Source organism: Pararge aegeria, chromosome 17 (assembly GCF_905163445.1).
Source record: "Pararge aegeria chromosome 17, ilParAegt1.1, whole genome shotgun sequence".
NCBI lineage: Eukaryota > Metazoa > Arthropoda > Insecta > Lepidoptera > Nymphalidae > Pararge > Pararge aegeria.
Window position 1 is genome coordinate 7,730,294 of NC_053196.1, and position 16,922 is coordinate 7,747,215.

General features: G+C 35.2%; 1 protein-coding gene across 5 annotated transcripts in view; it reads left to right on the top strand.

Moving 5' to 3' along the window:
* LOC120631169 (cGMP-dependent protein kinase, isozyme 2 forms cD4/T1/T3A/T3B) overlaps positions 1-16,922 on the top strand; it is a 205,347-nt gene that overhangs the window by 172,823 nt on the left and 15,602 nt on the right. For all 5 annotated transcript variants that reach the window (XM_039900630.1, XM_039900629.1, XM_039900631.1 and 2 more), the window contains one exon: positions 6,802-6,943. In XM_039900630.1, coding sequence (XP_039756564.1) covers positions 6,802-6,943 — 142 coding nt within the window. The remainder of the gene's footprint in view (positions 1-6,801; positions 6,944-16,922) is intronic.

Below are 16,922 nucleotides of genomic sequence, written 5' to 3' on the forward strand. Positions count from 1 at the left end.
CCAGACACTGAAAAACATTCATCTTCATCACACAAATTTTCCAGTTGTGGGAATCGAACCCACGGCCTTGGACTCAGAAAGCAGGGTCACTGCCCACTGCGCCACTCTGCCGTCCGTATTTGGGGACAGCCCAGAACTCTAAAAATTGTTGAGACTTGTTCCAAACCCTAATTTATTTATTTTTTTGAATTATTTTTAACGAGAGCGTTAGATATAGGGAACAAAACAGTTTTGCACTAGGGTTAATAATTAGGTATCATTAAACGAATCTCGCAGCGAAATCTTTTAAATTTTTGTTTTGCTGACTCAGTTTCGCTTTAGGTCATATTCTGCCGTAATAGCATAGGTAGTTTTGTAAAATGTATTGGTCAACGAGGCCGTATTAAAGCATCCACCGCCTCGACACACATTGCCGACACATATCAACGAGTAATTACCTAGTTGTCTATCAGGCCACTTTATTTACTGCTTCTAGGTACTGTGTACTGTTATGTAATCGCTTGCATAAGCGGATAGAAAAATTGAGCATCATTTTATAATGGTTTTACAATGTTTACCTTGTTGGAGAATACGAGTATTATAAAATTATTTAAAGTCAAAGTCAAAAATATCTATATTCAAGTAGGCCCATAGGTGGCACGTTTAATGCGTACTTAAGAATTACACGGTAGTGAGATGATTGCGATAACCACATTCGTAAATATTGGATAGAAGCAGGCGTTACTTTGCGGAAATCCATGATATATTATCAAAATTAAGCTTAATTTGCTAGGATTGGAGAAATTATAAATTACACCACACAGATTCTCCTGCTTTTCGCGGAGTATAACAAATTAAGCTTAATTTTGATAACACATTCATAAACTTAAAACTAAATCTACGAGGGTTCCAAACGCGTCCTGGTCTAAGAAGAAGCCCACAACAAGCTTAGCCAGGTGTTTTTATAAAAAAATGACATTTTAAATTATTAGAAGAGCAACCTGGTTAGAGCAATAATTTACACCCAAGCTTTTTCATCGATTACGTAGTCCTTTATACTATAATAGGACTTTTCTATTAGCAGAGCAGATTACTGTTAGCAGAGCTTTTTGTGACAGAGCTCGTTCGGGGAAGTACCTACTACTATCTATTGACTGCCGCTAAGCAGTGTTGTTGCAATTCTGTGTTCCGGTTCGAAGAACGTGGGTTGCCGATGTAATTACATACACATGGCGACGAGGCTTAACACCTACATGCGTTCCTTGCACGCCCTGCGAAGTTTTCCCCTGGATATAGGCGATGGTTTTCACAAACCATTAGGTGTGTCATCTGCTTGGTCTGTCAATAACTACTTATTATTTGTGAACACATTAATTTGTCTTAGTTTTCAAGTTACTCATTGTTTTGTCACACTTTAACAGACAGCATCTTTTAAATGTCAAAACGAGACAAAACACTACAACACACGTTTATCAATAGGGAGGTAAATGTATTGATCCCACTAAAAAGTATACTTCTATATGTATTTACGTTACAGTCCATTATTAGAACAAATCCTAACATTACTAATTTATCTTCACAAACTAAAGTTAAATACCTAATGGTTTAAAGTTGTACTTTAAATTTTATGAGCCTTAATTTTTGGGTTAAGAGCTTTATAATCTCTAGCCACAATACGTACGAGTGTAAATTTCCAAATTTACCTGCGGCTAAAAATGACATTTCGTCGTAACCATAATCTTTGTTCCATTGAAAGACAATGTTTATGTTGGTCTCGGCGATATAAATTTACGTCACGACTTTATAATACCTACTACCCGTTGTTGTCTTGCGTAAACAGTTGCGAAATCAAGGCCTTTATTTCATTATGATAGTACACCTAACTATTATATTTTAATATCAATAATTTTGCCTTTGACGTGAATTTAATCAATAACTTGATAATTTCGGGAAAATTTAAATTTATGAAACATACTTAAAAAAAATTACTTCTTCAAATAAGTAAGTAGATAGAATTTAATAAATAAGAAAGGGAAATATATAGAAAAGGTTTACTCAAGATAACGCTCTCAAATAGAGTAGGTAGGTAACGCAAATGGCTGACTTGAAATGTAGGAATAATAATAGTTTATTTTAGGTATAAAAGGTGTTTACACTGATTTAAATATAAAAAAAAATGTTTACAAATGTAGGTAAACGACCTTCGTAGTTTTATTGTAGTAAAGTAATGTAAGAGATATTTAGTGGTTATGCATTACAACAGTTATATAAGTGAAAGGTCAATTCTAAGATCAATTTTGATTCTGCATGTGGGACAGGAATATTTATTTATTTAATTACATATTGTACACATAGCAACTACAAAAATACAAAATTGTAAAAACTTCACAAGTTATTTAGATGTATAATATTTATAGGTTAGTTGTTAGGTAGGTATATTTACATCGCAAAATACCTATGTGTAATTGTAAAACAATACAATTGTTCATTGACTACTGAACTAGTATAAACTGTGTTTCAGTAGTCAGCCTACCTCAATTATACAGGAAGGAATATAAAAACACAATGAAAAAAAAGAGCAAAAATAATATTATAGACGCTGTCATGTCGTGAGTAATAGTCATTAATCTTACTAATATTAATACGAACATTTGTACGGATGGATGGATGTATGGATTTTTGTTACTCTTTTACGCAAAAACTGCTGAACGGATTTTCATAAAATCCTCCCGGTGGGAGAGGCCTTTAGTCCAGCAGTGGACTATTATAAGCTGTTGATGATGATAATGAAGGCTGCTTTATGAGCTAAGAAATCTACTTATAAACAATAATAAGTCTTATAAAAGAGACTAAGTGCAGGCGGGTAAACCTGAAAATAATATAAATATTGGTTTTGACGGTCAACTTTTGAGATCAAGAGTTTGTTTAACAAGAGAAAACAATTTTTCTGAGTCAATTCATACCTGTGTTTATACACATATAAAACTAAATAGACTAAAATATTTTCAAGCGTCAGGTTCCCAAGTCACAACTATCAGAGTTCTACTGCTGCTACAGTAACTACTACGTAGTATTACGTCTATTTACTGTAGCAGCAGTAGAACTCTAATAGTTGTGACTTGGGAACCTGACGCTTGAAAATATTTTAGTCTATTTAGTTTTATATGTGTCTACAATATCCATTGTTTTTTTTACCAATGTGGTAAAAAAAACAATGGATATTGTAGACTGTAGATGATAGATAGATTAGGTTTCATACTAAGTTCTTTTCATCATCATAATCAACAGCCTACAAGCGTCCACTACTGAACATAGGCCTTTCCAAGAGCGCGCCACCACACACGGTCCTCCACGCTTCCAGCCGTCTTTTTAAGGTCTTCTGTCCAGCGGGCTGGAGGTCGTCCCACACTGCGCTTACCGATTCGCGGTCTCTACTCTAGAACACGTCTGCCCCAACGGCCATCGGTCCTACGATAGACATGCCCGCCCACTGCCACTTCAACTTGCTTATCCTTTGAGCTATGTCGGTGACCTTGCTTCTTCTGCGAATTTCGTCGTTGCGAATTCTATCCCGAAGAGAGACTCCCGACATAGCTCGCTCCATTGCGCGTTGCGCGACTTCAAATCTGTGGATCAGGTCGACTGTCAGTGTCCACGTCTCGGCTCCGTATGTCATTACAGACAGGACACACTATAAGAGAAGCGCCAATACTAAGCAAGTTCTTTTAAGCGTAAAAATATTTTACGTGTGCAACGTGCGATCGACATAATTATTACAATTATAATTTTTCTTCACGACTGACAGACGTCCAAATATTTCATATATTATTCATAGAAGCAACAGAAAGTGATACATTGAATATAGTTTAATTAGAATCAAACAGGTTTGATATGGGCCGATCGTAAAACAACTTGAACCGTAACGAAATGCCCCAGTGACTTAGTAGCAATTGGGTAATTTCCTATGTTTTTGATACGTGTTTCGCAATAAAGGTATGAACTACGTGACTAACGCAATGCTTTCATATCATGATCATCATATCGACCAACCCACTGCAAGGCACGGGTCTCCTCCCACAATGGAGGTTTAGAGCGTAGTCCACCACTGGCAGTGGCGTGCCCTTCATACATGCACAAAAGCACTGCATACCCTAAAATTGAAATATAGCCCGTATTAGAGGAGGATTTTTTCCATTATGCAATTTTCCTGCTGTATGCATACCCTGGTAAGAAACCCAGTGCACGCCACTGACCACTGGCCCAGTGCGGATAGGTGCGGATAGGTGTACTCCTCACGCCTTCTAGAACATTATGGAGAACTCTCAGGCGTGCGGGTTTCTGGGGAAGCAAGTGATATTTTGAATTGCTTATAAAATAACTAATTAATATTATGGCACTTGCTGGGATTCGAACTCGGCCCCAAAAAGTGAAGCCGAAGTCCTAACCACCAGGCTTTCACCGCTTACTTACATACTCTCATATATCGCAATTAATTTTTTTGATACCTTCTCTTTGCTGTGGTAAATATCTTATATTATGTATATAAAAGGAAGTTGTGTTAGTTACGAACGGCTGGACCAATTTTTATGACACTTGATTTTTTGGATTTCTGTTAGTCCGGAATAAAATAATAAGTATTAAAATATAACATTTATGAAAAAAAAAAGGTCCGCGGTATGAAGTTCGCCGGGACAGCTAGTTATGTATATATTTAACAGAGATTGCACTTGAACTTTATTTTTTTTTTTTCATTTCATCTCTTAACATTAACCGGCTTCCATCTTAGACTGCGCTAAATGCTACAAGTGATTGTAGAGGAAAACCAAGTAGCTACTGGTTAGCATAGGGGCCCAAGTCTGCTATAACAATTGTGCATCAGTCGATCGATAACAAGAAGTACAAATGAAAAAAAAAATTATAACCTACGCTTGGTCAAAAAGCATTGCCGCGCTGAATAGCGCACACCAAGTAATCCCCAGAGAATATAAGTCCCCAGGAATATATATTATGATTAAACAAATCGTTAAAAAATAAAATTTCCGTTGTCACACACACTTAGTGTATCGTTGGTGCACATTGAATTTACTTTTCGCTTTTTTACCGTAAGGTTTTTCACACTGAATTATTTAAGAAAAAAGCGGACCATAAACACTGTGCAAACAAACTTCTTATATCTATGTTGCACATAATACAATTTTAATAAAAAATAATAAATGTTTTTAATATTTTTTTTATTAGTAAGTACGGTTTGTCAATGATACGTCACCACTAAGCAGAAGAGGACAGAAACGATCGAAATAGCAAACTTGGGCTCCAGGGGGACTCTGAAAGCAGATTATAAATTGGGCATAAAACATTTTAGTTTTGACGTTGGCCTCGGAAACTAACCTCGACTGGTGTAAAAGTATACTGAATTATTTTATAATGTCAATCGACGTTTAATGCAGTCCAGGAAATTGAAACCGGTATCTGTTTATTTTACGTCGTCAAGTTTTAAAGCTTAATTAGTTTTACTAGCGGCTGCCCGTGACTTTGTCCGCGTACAATAATTTTAAATACGTAAGATTTTCCCACACAATTTGACGCGTAAGTCTTAAGCCTCATGTGCCTGTAATTACACAGGGAACCACGCCCTTCAGACCGGAACATAGTATTGTAACAATGCTGCTTAGCGGCAGATAAAGTATGGCGATAGTACTCCCCTGACCAGCTCTGTCACAAAAAGCTCTACTGGTTAAACCAAACCTTAAAGGAACCTACCTTTTAAATTTGAACACGTTACGGACATATACGGAGGTATTGGATAGAAGCATCCGGAGCATCCTCAGGAGATGTTGACTTTATAATAATTCATTGTAAAGTCAACATCTCCTGAGGATGGTCCGGTTTCGGAGCGAAAGTGCCTAAAGGGTACCTTGCCGAAGATCTGTTTGGTGTAATAAGGATTGAATAAATCGTAAATAACACCATACAGATTTTCCAGCTTTACGCGGAGTATAGCAAATTAAGCTTAATTTTCATAATATACGGGGTTTGTAAGATTGTATGAAATGTGTTATCGAATGTAAAAATTCATGAAAAATGAGACTCTGATACAGATTTTCAGAGTTTTGGAGATCCCGAACAAAAAAACGGACACACAAATATTACCTAATAATATTTTTTTTTATAAATATTAATCAATGAAAAGTAGTTAATTTAATCATATAAATCGACATTTAAATTTTATTTATGACATTCTCGGGGTCGGGCCAAATTTAAACTCTATTCGTTACATTAGTAATTTATTATTGAGAAATATAAAAGAGTTATTTTACATTCTTTACTCAATCGACGACAATACGACATACGGTCAGATATTGTCTTGCTTGGCTGGCCTAAAGTTTGCTGTCGGACTACAGATACGTTAGCTCAAAATACGTCATACACAAAGCCATTAACCATCTCTGAATTCCTTAAAACCAAATCGTACACTACCTTTTTTTACTTTTGCGTACCTTCGTCTTTTACTATCCAAATACTCTGCCGGTTTTGAAGACGCAAATAAAAATGAAACCGCAATTAAAGTTGGGCAAATATGATACTGTACTGTTCTTGCTTTAATTACTAGATATTCCAAAATTAAAATTTACGTGACCGCTGAGTGTGACTGATATAAAACCACTTGTACAAATGGTGAAATCAATCGAACGACTTGATCAGAATTTCTCAGTGTCATGTCAATAACTGTTTCTTTAATTATGAATCCAATACTAGCTGAACGGTTAAAATAGAACTGTCAATCTTTAATCTATTTATAATTAAATTCTTCATCTTTCACAGTGTACCGATCTTCAAAAACCTGCCCGAAGACACGCTTATCAAGATATCCGACGTGCTGGAAGAGACGCATTACCAGAACGGCGATTACATCATAAGACAAGGCGCCAGGGGTGACACGTTCTTTATTATCTCAAAGGGACAGGTAAGATTCTAGGTCCATTTGATTGTGGTTTATATATAAATAGTATATAATCGACCGAGCGGGCTGACCTGATAACCGCAACCTATAAACTTCAGCAGAGGCTAATGTTGCCAGCTTTTTGACGGCCGATTGGCGCAGTTTGCAGCGACTCTGCTTTCTAAGCCCGAGACCGTGGGTTCGATTCCCACTATTGGAAAATGATTGTGTGATGAGCATGAGCATTTTTCAGTGTCTGGGTGTTTATATGTATATTCTAAATAGTTATGTATATTAATCATAATAATATTCATCAGTCATTTTAGTACCCATAACACAAGCTACGCTTACTTTGGGGCTAGATGGTCATGTGTGTATTGTCGTAGTATATTTATTTATTTATTTTGAATAGCCCTATATCACATTTAAGAGTAAACATTGCAGAAGAAAGTGAGGATTACTAACTCGTGAACTGTAGGGATGAAATCGGCTTACTGTAAGGTATGGTACCGTCAGGAAAACAACTCGTATGAACTCTCCCCACTATATAAACAGATTAAACGTGCCCAAAACCATTATAGGGAGTGGAAGTTCCTGCAATGCACTAATGTCTCCAATATTACAGTCTTGATGTTGATATAACGACAATTTGCATGTGCGTGGAAAAATGTTTTGGTATACCTAACGGCTTACTATAAGGTATGGACAGACAATACAGTAAGACAACTGGGTGGGGAGTGTTCTGACAAGTTGGAGTCCAACACTCTCAAATAAAAAAGTGCCACAAAACCAATCTTGTTAATCATATGGTTCCTGCGATGCACCTAAGTCTCCAATGTTACAGTTTTCATGTTAGTATTATGACACCAAACACTGGTAGTACAACTATTTCACTAATACCTAATAACCTACACAAACAGTTTATCAACTTCATAGCTATTTACGGTATTTAAAAGTATTTAAATTGGAGTTATGTATATTTGCGATATGATGTAACAGTTCAAGAAAACCTTCAACATACGACATTATTATTCGATTAGAATTATGTGTTTAAATTATTGTTTACTAGTCTTTACAGCGGTATGGTAAAAGGAAAGGTTTTTTTGAGGTCTGTGACGAAAGGAATTTTGGAGTAGAGAAGTATGAACATAACGTGACGAGGGAAACACGAAACGTTAAGTCGCCGGCTTTATGTCATCGCAACGATGCCGCCGGCTTTCAATACCTTTACGTTTTTCGGACGTTCCTAACAAGAAAAGACTTTGAAGCTAGAGTGAAATGGCTACGGCTTACCGTTCAAATGCAATGTTATTGACAATAATCTGAATATAGTAAAAAATACTACAACATATTGGATATGTGCGGTGTGCCTTCAATTTTAATATAGTATAATCTGATAAAAGCATACAAGCGTATGGACATGTAAAAAAAACTACTTTTTATAACTATATTATGTAAACCGAAGAAGTTATACTTATCTCATGCAGAAACTTTCGGATTTCAATCATAAAATCAAAATTTTTATAATATTAATTTTTATTTCTATTTATTCTACTCTCAATTGGGGTCTATCAATCATATGCAGTCTAGAAATTACATGAAATATTATTAAGTTCGAAATATTAAAATTGATGATTTTTTTTTCGTACGGGAAAAAAATATCAGGTTCCAATTTTGTATCGAGCAAATATTTAAAACGTACGATAATTATTATTACCGTTTAAAATGCATTCGGAACAGCTGAATATGCAATTAATACAAATGAACTTCCAAGGATTAACGAAACTGATAAAATGCACACTGAAGCTTGCTTGCTTGAATTTTTAACACGCAGTTCCTAACCATATTACCATACTTGCGTTGCGTTGCGTTTGAAATTTATTATAGTTTATTATATTTTAATAGGCAAGCTATTTCATTTGATACACATATTCAGAGAATAGTGAAATTCAAAAATTATTTATTCATGAAGGCCTATCACAGACACTTATGAAGTGTTCTCACATACCTATATGTTTACATAATTGTGGGGTGATGGTGATAACTACGATTGCTGACTTGAACCGAAAGCTACGAGGGTTCAAAATGCGCCCTGGTCTAAGAACAGTCCAAATAAAACTTAGCCGGACTGTAGCATTACCCCAAAAACAAAACTTAAAAACACACACACTGTGTGTGTGTGTTTTTCACGCACACACTCAAGCGCACGCACAAAAACATATACGCCGCGCGTTGGATTGATAATTAAAATAGCCATTAAAACAAGATTGAACACCTGACACTTAAAGTGTTTCAAAAGTGTATGACTTTTTAATAATTGTTGCAGAGGAAACTATTAGCGAAACTGGTATTTGTTGCTCTTTAGTCAATAAGATATCAAATATCTTGAGTAATATCGTTGATGTTTATGTCAAAGTTATTACCTAGATTGACTTGAAAAAGCGTTGTCGTGAGATCTTCATAAAACTTAATTGATTATTATGAATGCCCGTTGCAACCAAGTTCGCGCATTTCGCGTTAAAGTCGTGCTAAATGACGCACTAATTGAGAGTTAAGGGGATACGAAATTTTAAAGTTAACCGTTAAACAAGGCATTCAGTTTTAACAGTTACCGTTAAGTGTTATCGTTTCATTAGAATTCTATGAAGTAATAAACGGTACGGATTATAAAATACAATTATGTTTCCACAGTATATAGCTTTTAACATGACTAACTCAGACCTCAGTTTTCTGAAATATCATTCCCATATAAAATTGCGATAGTTAAACAACAATCAGCGCTGGAAGTTATGTAGGAAAAGGTACTTAACACAAGTGCAGATCGAGCTTTAGAATAATAACTCACTGTAGTAGAGCTTTTTGCGACAGAGCTCGTCCGGGGAAGTAACTACTACAACCATGCTTATTTCTGCACCCCGTATTGTACCGGTGTAAATACAGGCACATGGGGCCAGCACCCACCACTCAGGTTGATACAGGATGGCACCTTGCAGGTCGTGTTCCTTGCATGCCCTTTTTTTTTTGGCATGGAGCTAGCTAGATTTATGGCTACCTCGGGCAGTTGGGCTGGACGGCAGATGTTAAAAAAAAAGTGTATTGATAGAAAACCGAAAACCGTTCTTAACAAATATCGAATCTTCAAACAATTTCACTAGCTAATGGATACTTTATTATATTTGTTTAGATGACTAGGCTTAAATAATTCATACATGTATTATACTATTATGTTTGAACATCTCACGTATTAGTGAAGATGTTCAAACACGAGAGTTAACAGTCTCACTTTCGTTTCGCGGATCGACTTTCGAGAAAGACTGGTCTGGCTTAGGGCTGCTTCTTTTTACTAATATAACGTCTTGTAAAATGCATAGATATGCGAACTTTTACGGCTCAATATCATAGGTTAAGTAATCAGGGTTCCCTTTCCTTTTATCCTATTACAGAGTACGCCTGTTTTGACTATCGTGAGAAATATTCAAAACAATAAAATTAAAATATTTTAATAATAATTTAAAAAAGTAAACCTCAATATTTACCAAATAAATTGACTTTACAGGCTATGTAAAACAAAATAAATTATAATTAGGTATTTAAATTACTGCCATTAATCAGAATGCTTTGGCATTTTGCAAGTATTTGTCATTAGTAAACCTTCATACATTTTAATGAACATAATAGCTATTTGAGTGTTAAAAGCAATTTAACGACAAGTAATATAAATGAAACTCCGCTAATATACCGCGCAGCCCTACACTGGTTGACAGCGCCTAGGTCTATGTTTGGTAAATATACGATTCGTCTCACTTGCGTTATCTCTGCCTATTTTTAAATATTTTGTGTACCACAAGCAATAAAGTAGATTATTGGTTTGAGGGGTTGAGTTTCCTTAACACTGATGGGACTTTTATCCTATTACATTAAAATAAAGTAACGGTTATTTTGTGAGGTTACCCTAACTTGAGATAACTCACCTAGTATCAGAATTTTTCTGTAAAATATGATATCTCAGGGATCCGAATTGGAATGTATTCATTCGACTATGATACTCGTATACTTATACAAGCGTATACTCGTAAATAGATAATTTGCTCTTATGTAATGAAAGTGAGAAATTCTTGTACAAATTAACTTCTCGCGTTCATAGCGGATGTGACAATAAAACCAATTAAAACTTATAAAGCGTGTTGCGAGGGGGATACCAAATTTCTCTTCAGCGTGGTTTGATAAGCAATAATAATATTACACTCCATATTGGTATCCTTCTTCTGTAAATAGTATGAAAGTCTCTTGTGCGTCGTACGAATATCATCCGATATATATCATAGAAACTGTCATTTTTTTTGGGATAAACAGTAGTCGTGCCATTCTTCGATCCGTTAACTCATGCAAAAAATAATAATCAATCCGTTACTAAATGAAAAAAGAACATACTAACAAACACGCATCACTTTTCACATTTATAATATTTGTAGACTCAAGTTTACTCAATAAAATAAACTATCTATGTAAATACCTTTCTAACTAAAAAACATATTTTTGCGACAGTTATGAGTGTATAATCTCGTTACGTATAAAATAACTAGTTTTACTATGGTTAATATGAATTTAAGTTTCCGCGCCGAAAACTAAATGGCGCTGTTCCCTTATTATCTTCGCAACAGCAATAGCTAGTTTTTGTTCCATGAGCGTATTCAACTCTTCAAAGTTTGTTATAATAAATATCTCATATAGGTTGTTTTGCCCGCTGCTTAAAAGACCGTTTCTTTTCTTGGTATAAAAGTATCCATAGTATCCGTAGTACTCCTATATCCAGTTTCCAGTATGCAAACAACACGTTCGAATTTTTTTAAGATCGGATTATCATCAAGTCTTGGATAGCTAACAGAGGCTTTATTTTCAAAACCTTCGGTAACGTAATCTTGGTGCTACTCCGCGATTCCTTTATCCAACTCCTGGATGAAAGCTATGTTATAACATCCAGTTTTGAGTAGTGGTTGAGCTGAACATAGATCCCAAATAATTTGCCTTTGATACTTATTTTATTATTAGTATGGATGACAGTTTAAATAAAGATTTGTAATTTAGACTTTGAAATAATAAATTGTCCGCGTAGAGACGGCGATTGAAAGTATAAGTAGTTCACCTTGGCATTTAACTGAGCCTCGAACCGAGACCTATGTCTGCTTTGAGATACCTACAACAATTTGCAGTTTTGAAACAACACTTGCGAATTAAACTTTATTTGAAAGTATAAAAAAGCGAACCGATCAAGCTGAAAGTAAAGTAAAGGTTTAATTTTACGATGATGATATTATGGAGATAAAAATCAAAAGAGCCAGAATGCATATAACAAGAACAATAGCTTTATTCTATATTATTCATAATTAAATAAGACAAGGTTTCAGTTTTGAAACTACATTTGAACGTATAAACACACCTATAAAACTGACGGTAAAGCAAAGTTATTAATTTTATGATCATGACAATAAAGGCATAAAAATCTAAAGAACAAAAATGCATATAAAAGAGCAATTCCTTTGGTCAATATTATTGATAATTAAATGCGATAAGTTGTAAGCTTAAAGCATACCTATCCGTGTCAAATTGAAAACGTTATTAATCCTTAAACAAGAAAGATTTGCTAATATCCTAGTTCTACTTCAAAGCCGGATAGCCACAAACAAACGAAAACGCAGTGACAACGCCATCGCGCACAGCACGCGTTTTTGGTAGCGTCCAAGTTTGCATCTTGCCAACCAATGACAAGACTTAATGAAAAGGCGTGTCCATGGTTGGTCGAAAATTTTATCGGTTGAATGTTTATGAGATCCGGGTCGGTCACTTGGGCCAACAAGAAGTTAGATATTGTATTTTTCTGCAAGGATTCACTACACCAACCTGCAGTTACTTACTTAGGAAATTGGCGTTGACTACCGCCTTGCTCAGGTGCGTTGAGATAATGTGTGTCCATCTTATTGGAGGAGCATGGAAGGTTAAGATCTCTCATGGGAGAGAGGAACCCTGTGCTAAGTATCAGCACATTAAAAGATGATAATAATGCTGGCCTACACGTTGCAAGCCTCTCCACATGCACAGAAAACAAAAGCATTGTAATATTGTAAAGTACCAGGGCAACATACTGGCCCCAAACTTCCAAATACATTTTGATCTCAGAGGTAGACCAATCACATTATAGTACAAATAAAAAAAAATTAAATCTATAACGTATATAAAAAAAAAAATGTGCAACAAATTATAATACTATTTGTCTATGGCGCCGCTACCCTTTACAATCTTAAATTACTTTCCCCAAGAGCTGTCTGGAAGAGAATTGTCCTAGAAATAAGACCACCGTTGCACACCAATATGTGTATAAATTTATTACGTTGTCATTTGTATTGTTTCTTTTATGTGCGTAATGAAGTGTTTATCTATCTATCTATTTCTAATAAAAGAAAATCGTTTCAAATCAATAAGCAGTGCATAATTTATTCTTAAATAATTCATTGGCGGTAACCGAGTATAAAGTAAACACTACTTGAATAGGCAACCACGATACAGACTTGTCTGTGTGGGTGGTAGGTACTTAACAACGGAAATTTTATATTTTATAAAATTGTTTATTGGACGTTTTGACATTTTAATTTTTATCATTAGTAGGTACTGTGATTTCATCGATTGACCTCTGCGACCGAATCTTAAAAGCAGACTGGGGCGTCCGCGAAAACACAGAATTTATAAAATCTAGGTACAACAAATGATAACAGTTTCAACAGTCCATCGTTTCTATGTTGAATCAGGTTCTACGAGCAGAAAAGTACCCATTTTCGATAAAGCACGCTATCTAATCCAAGACCAATGGGTTCTGTGAATTCAGGGCGTCGTGGAATATTCAAATGTGTTATTAGGAAGACCTAGACAAAAAATCTTTAAACTAATTTGATTGCAGTGCCTTTCATTTCCTTAGGGAGGAATGTAAAAGAGATGGCACTAGCTTTAAGCCTACGAATATAAAAAATTAAGCCAAAAAATATGCATTAGTGCTTCTAATCCCAACGTTGTCATTTGATTTTTTATTTAAACAATAGTTTTTGTCTCATAGATACAAGTTTGCACGTTTACCTCTCCGAATTTGGGCAACACTAATGACGTGGGGTGAAGTTACAACGATTTTAAGTTTTTGATGTTTGTTTCAAGAAACAATGTCTTTTTTTATGATTTCTGGTATTGAATATTATAATCTTGGAACAAGTTTCTCCAATCCAAGCTTTTACCAGTAGAAAATTTCACAAACAAAATAACTAACCAAACGGTTACACAACATTTCAATATTCATTCAGTATAATACGCTATTATACTTTCTATCTCATTTATGCTAATACATTTCTACGGACAGACAGACTATAATCATCGTCGTGTAAACATTCTCGACGCAGACACATTGTTCTTGTCACTTTCGTGTAAAAACCCTTTCACACTGACCGAGATGATCTTGCAAACGATGTTAGGCGTTTCGATTTAAACAGTGTTTTAGTAATTTTAAACAGTGCTCAAGTAGTGGAAGCGCTGAGGTACCGAACACCTAATGCTAAGTTTTTGTAATGTATAGCATGATTAATATTTAATACATCGAGGTTACTATATATATTATTGATGAATTTCTTAATGACAAGGTTGCCCGGAAGCAAGCCTCTCGTTTCGCTTTCATCTCACACAAGATAGAACAAAGATTGTTAAATTGTCAAACGATGTTGGAAAAGAGCAACTGCTGAGTTTCTTGCCGGCTTCTTCTCGGTAGAATCTGCCTTCCGAACCGGTGGTAGAGTCACTGTAAACAGACATATTTGACATTTCAAAAGTGCTTATATTAGGCCTACTTGAAATAAATGAATTTAGAATTTTTTGAATAAATAAAAATTATGGTTGTACACAAATATAAATATTCGTCTTTGAAGTCTAGATGGGTCGGAAAATAGGGCTGTCCTTCTCTTACCGTTTCCCATAGAAAAGGATAGCAATACTTCTAAATTCAGATTCAAATTCAAATTCAAATATTTATTTGCGTGGTTAACAAATTTGATCTTATAATAAAACATAACAAGAAACGTGCTACAATCTGCCATTCTATGGCATGCAAATAAAAATAACACCTTAATTATAAAATTAGACATTGCAGTTTATTTTAGAGAACTGGATACAAAAAAACCATTCTATTACTTGCTTCTACTTTCTTCATCAGGGCAACTGCACATTACGGTTAATATAAAGGATCAACGTAAAACAATATTAAAACCGATATCCTTGAATTACCATGTTGCATGCATATTACGCATGTCCTGACGCATCATCATCTTATGCAAGACAGGCAGTACAGACTGTCTATTTACTTTGTAATGACAGCTTGTTAATGGTATACCAAATATCATACAAGAACCGGATGTTGATGTTCGGGAACACCACAACTCTAGCAAAAGTTTCAAGTTGTATAACTTCTATTTTGAGCTTAAATTCTAAGGCTAAATAACTCCTTTAGCCATTAAAAATGCTATATTTGTGACTACAACTCTAACACTTTTTTGGGTCACAAAAATAGCCAATGTTATTATCCGGTACGTAAACGATCAAATTCCAAATTAATTGCGTAAATTCTTTGTTATATTGCTCTATCGTTTAAAGGATAAACTAAACACAACTTTCGCATTTATAATATTAGTTAGGATTCTAGTTCAGAGCATAGTGAGAGGTGTAAAGGCTTTAAACAAGCATTTGAGGCTTTAGAGGCCGCAGTGTGGGGCTATTGTGGCTGCAAGGTCAGCGGCCGCGCGCGGGCGGAAACATAAGGGTCATAGCGCACTTCGAATTCCCTTTAATGAGCAACACATCGTGTGAATTGAAAATATGTACACATTTTATCCGTAAAAAGTGTAAGGATTTCAAATTTAATCTGAATGAGTCTTAAATGAGTCTCTCTTAAGGCGCGGTACTACGGTACAGTGGTGATAACTCAGTGCGAAGGACTTCGACTTCACTTTCGGGGAGCCGAGTTCGAACTCCAGCAAGCTAGAGGTGCGATTTTTTAAAGTTATAAGCCTGAGAGTTTTCTACGGCCTTAACCCCGTGTAATTGTGGTAGGAAATACGCGACATTGTTGTAGTGGGCCGGTAATTGGTTAATATGATGATGGCAAATATCAGGATAATTCTGGTGCAACTTCGCACTAACAAAAAATCACAAGACGGCGGCTCAAACATACGAGTACAGCAAGGTACAACAACAATCCAATCGTCACTTCGTCAGCGTTGTGGTCTATCACAACACACAATCTTCAAATGAAGATTAGTAGACTTCACATAATCTCACTCTCAGGCATGCAGGTTTACTCATGATGTTTTCCTTTACCGTTAAAGCATATAGTCTTTAATTTAATTCAAAAATAACACTAACTAATTTATTTACTAAAAAATGAAAACATAGAGCTAATTATATTTAATTTTATTCACCTACATGAAATCCCACCTACGCATACCGGTTATATTAATACTTTGTAAGTAACTTGATATGTGTATTTGTGTGCTAAATTGATATTATATTAGAAATAAACAAAACTTGTAGCATTAAACTACATAATTTACATAATTATTTTCTATTAATTATGTAAATGCATCTTGTATTATATGTTGACCGTGAAACCGTTTTATGTGCTATAAAAACTTGAAGTATTAGCTTCGAGCAATAAAATAATTTGACAATAATTTTGAGATGGTCGTTTGAAGTGGGCGGTAACCTTAACGAGAGGGATATGAGGTCAGAATACTGTGCGTCCGCGTGTAAAATTGTTATCTAAATGAACCTTTTGCAATTTTGCATCACGCGTTACATGTCAGGGTCAAGCATGAGTGGCGCCTTGCTCACAAAACATTCTCACTCACTCACTCACTCACTCTCTCTTGGTCTCAATGTTTGACGCCTGTGTTTTTTTTTAAAATTAAATATCGGATCAACG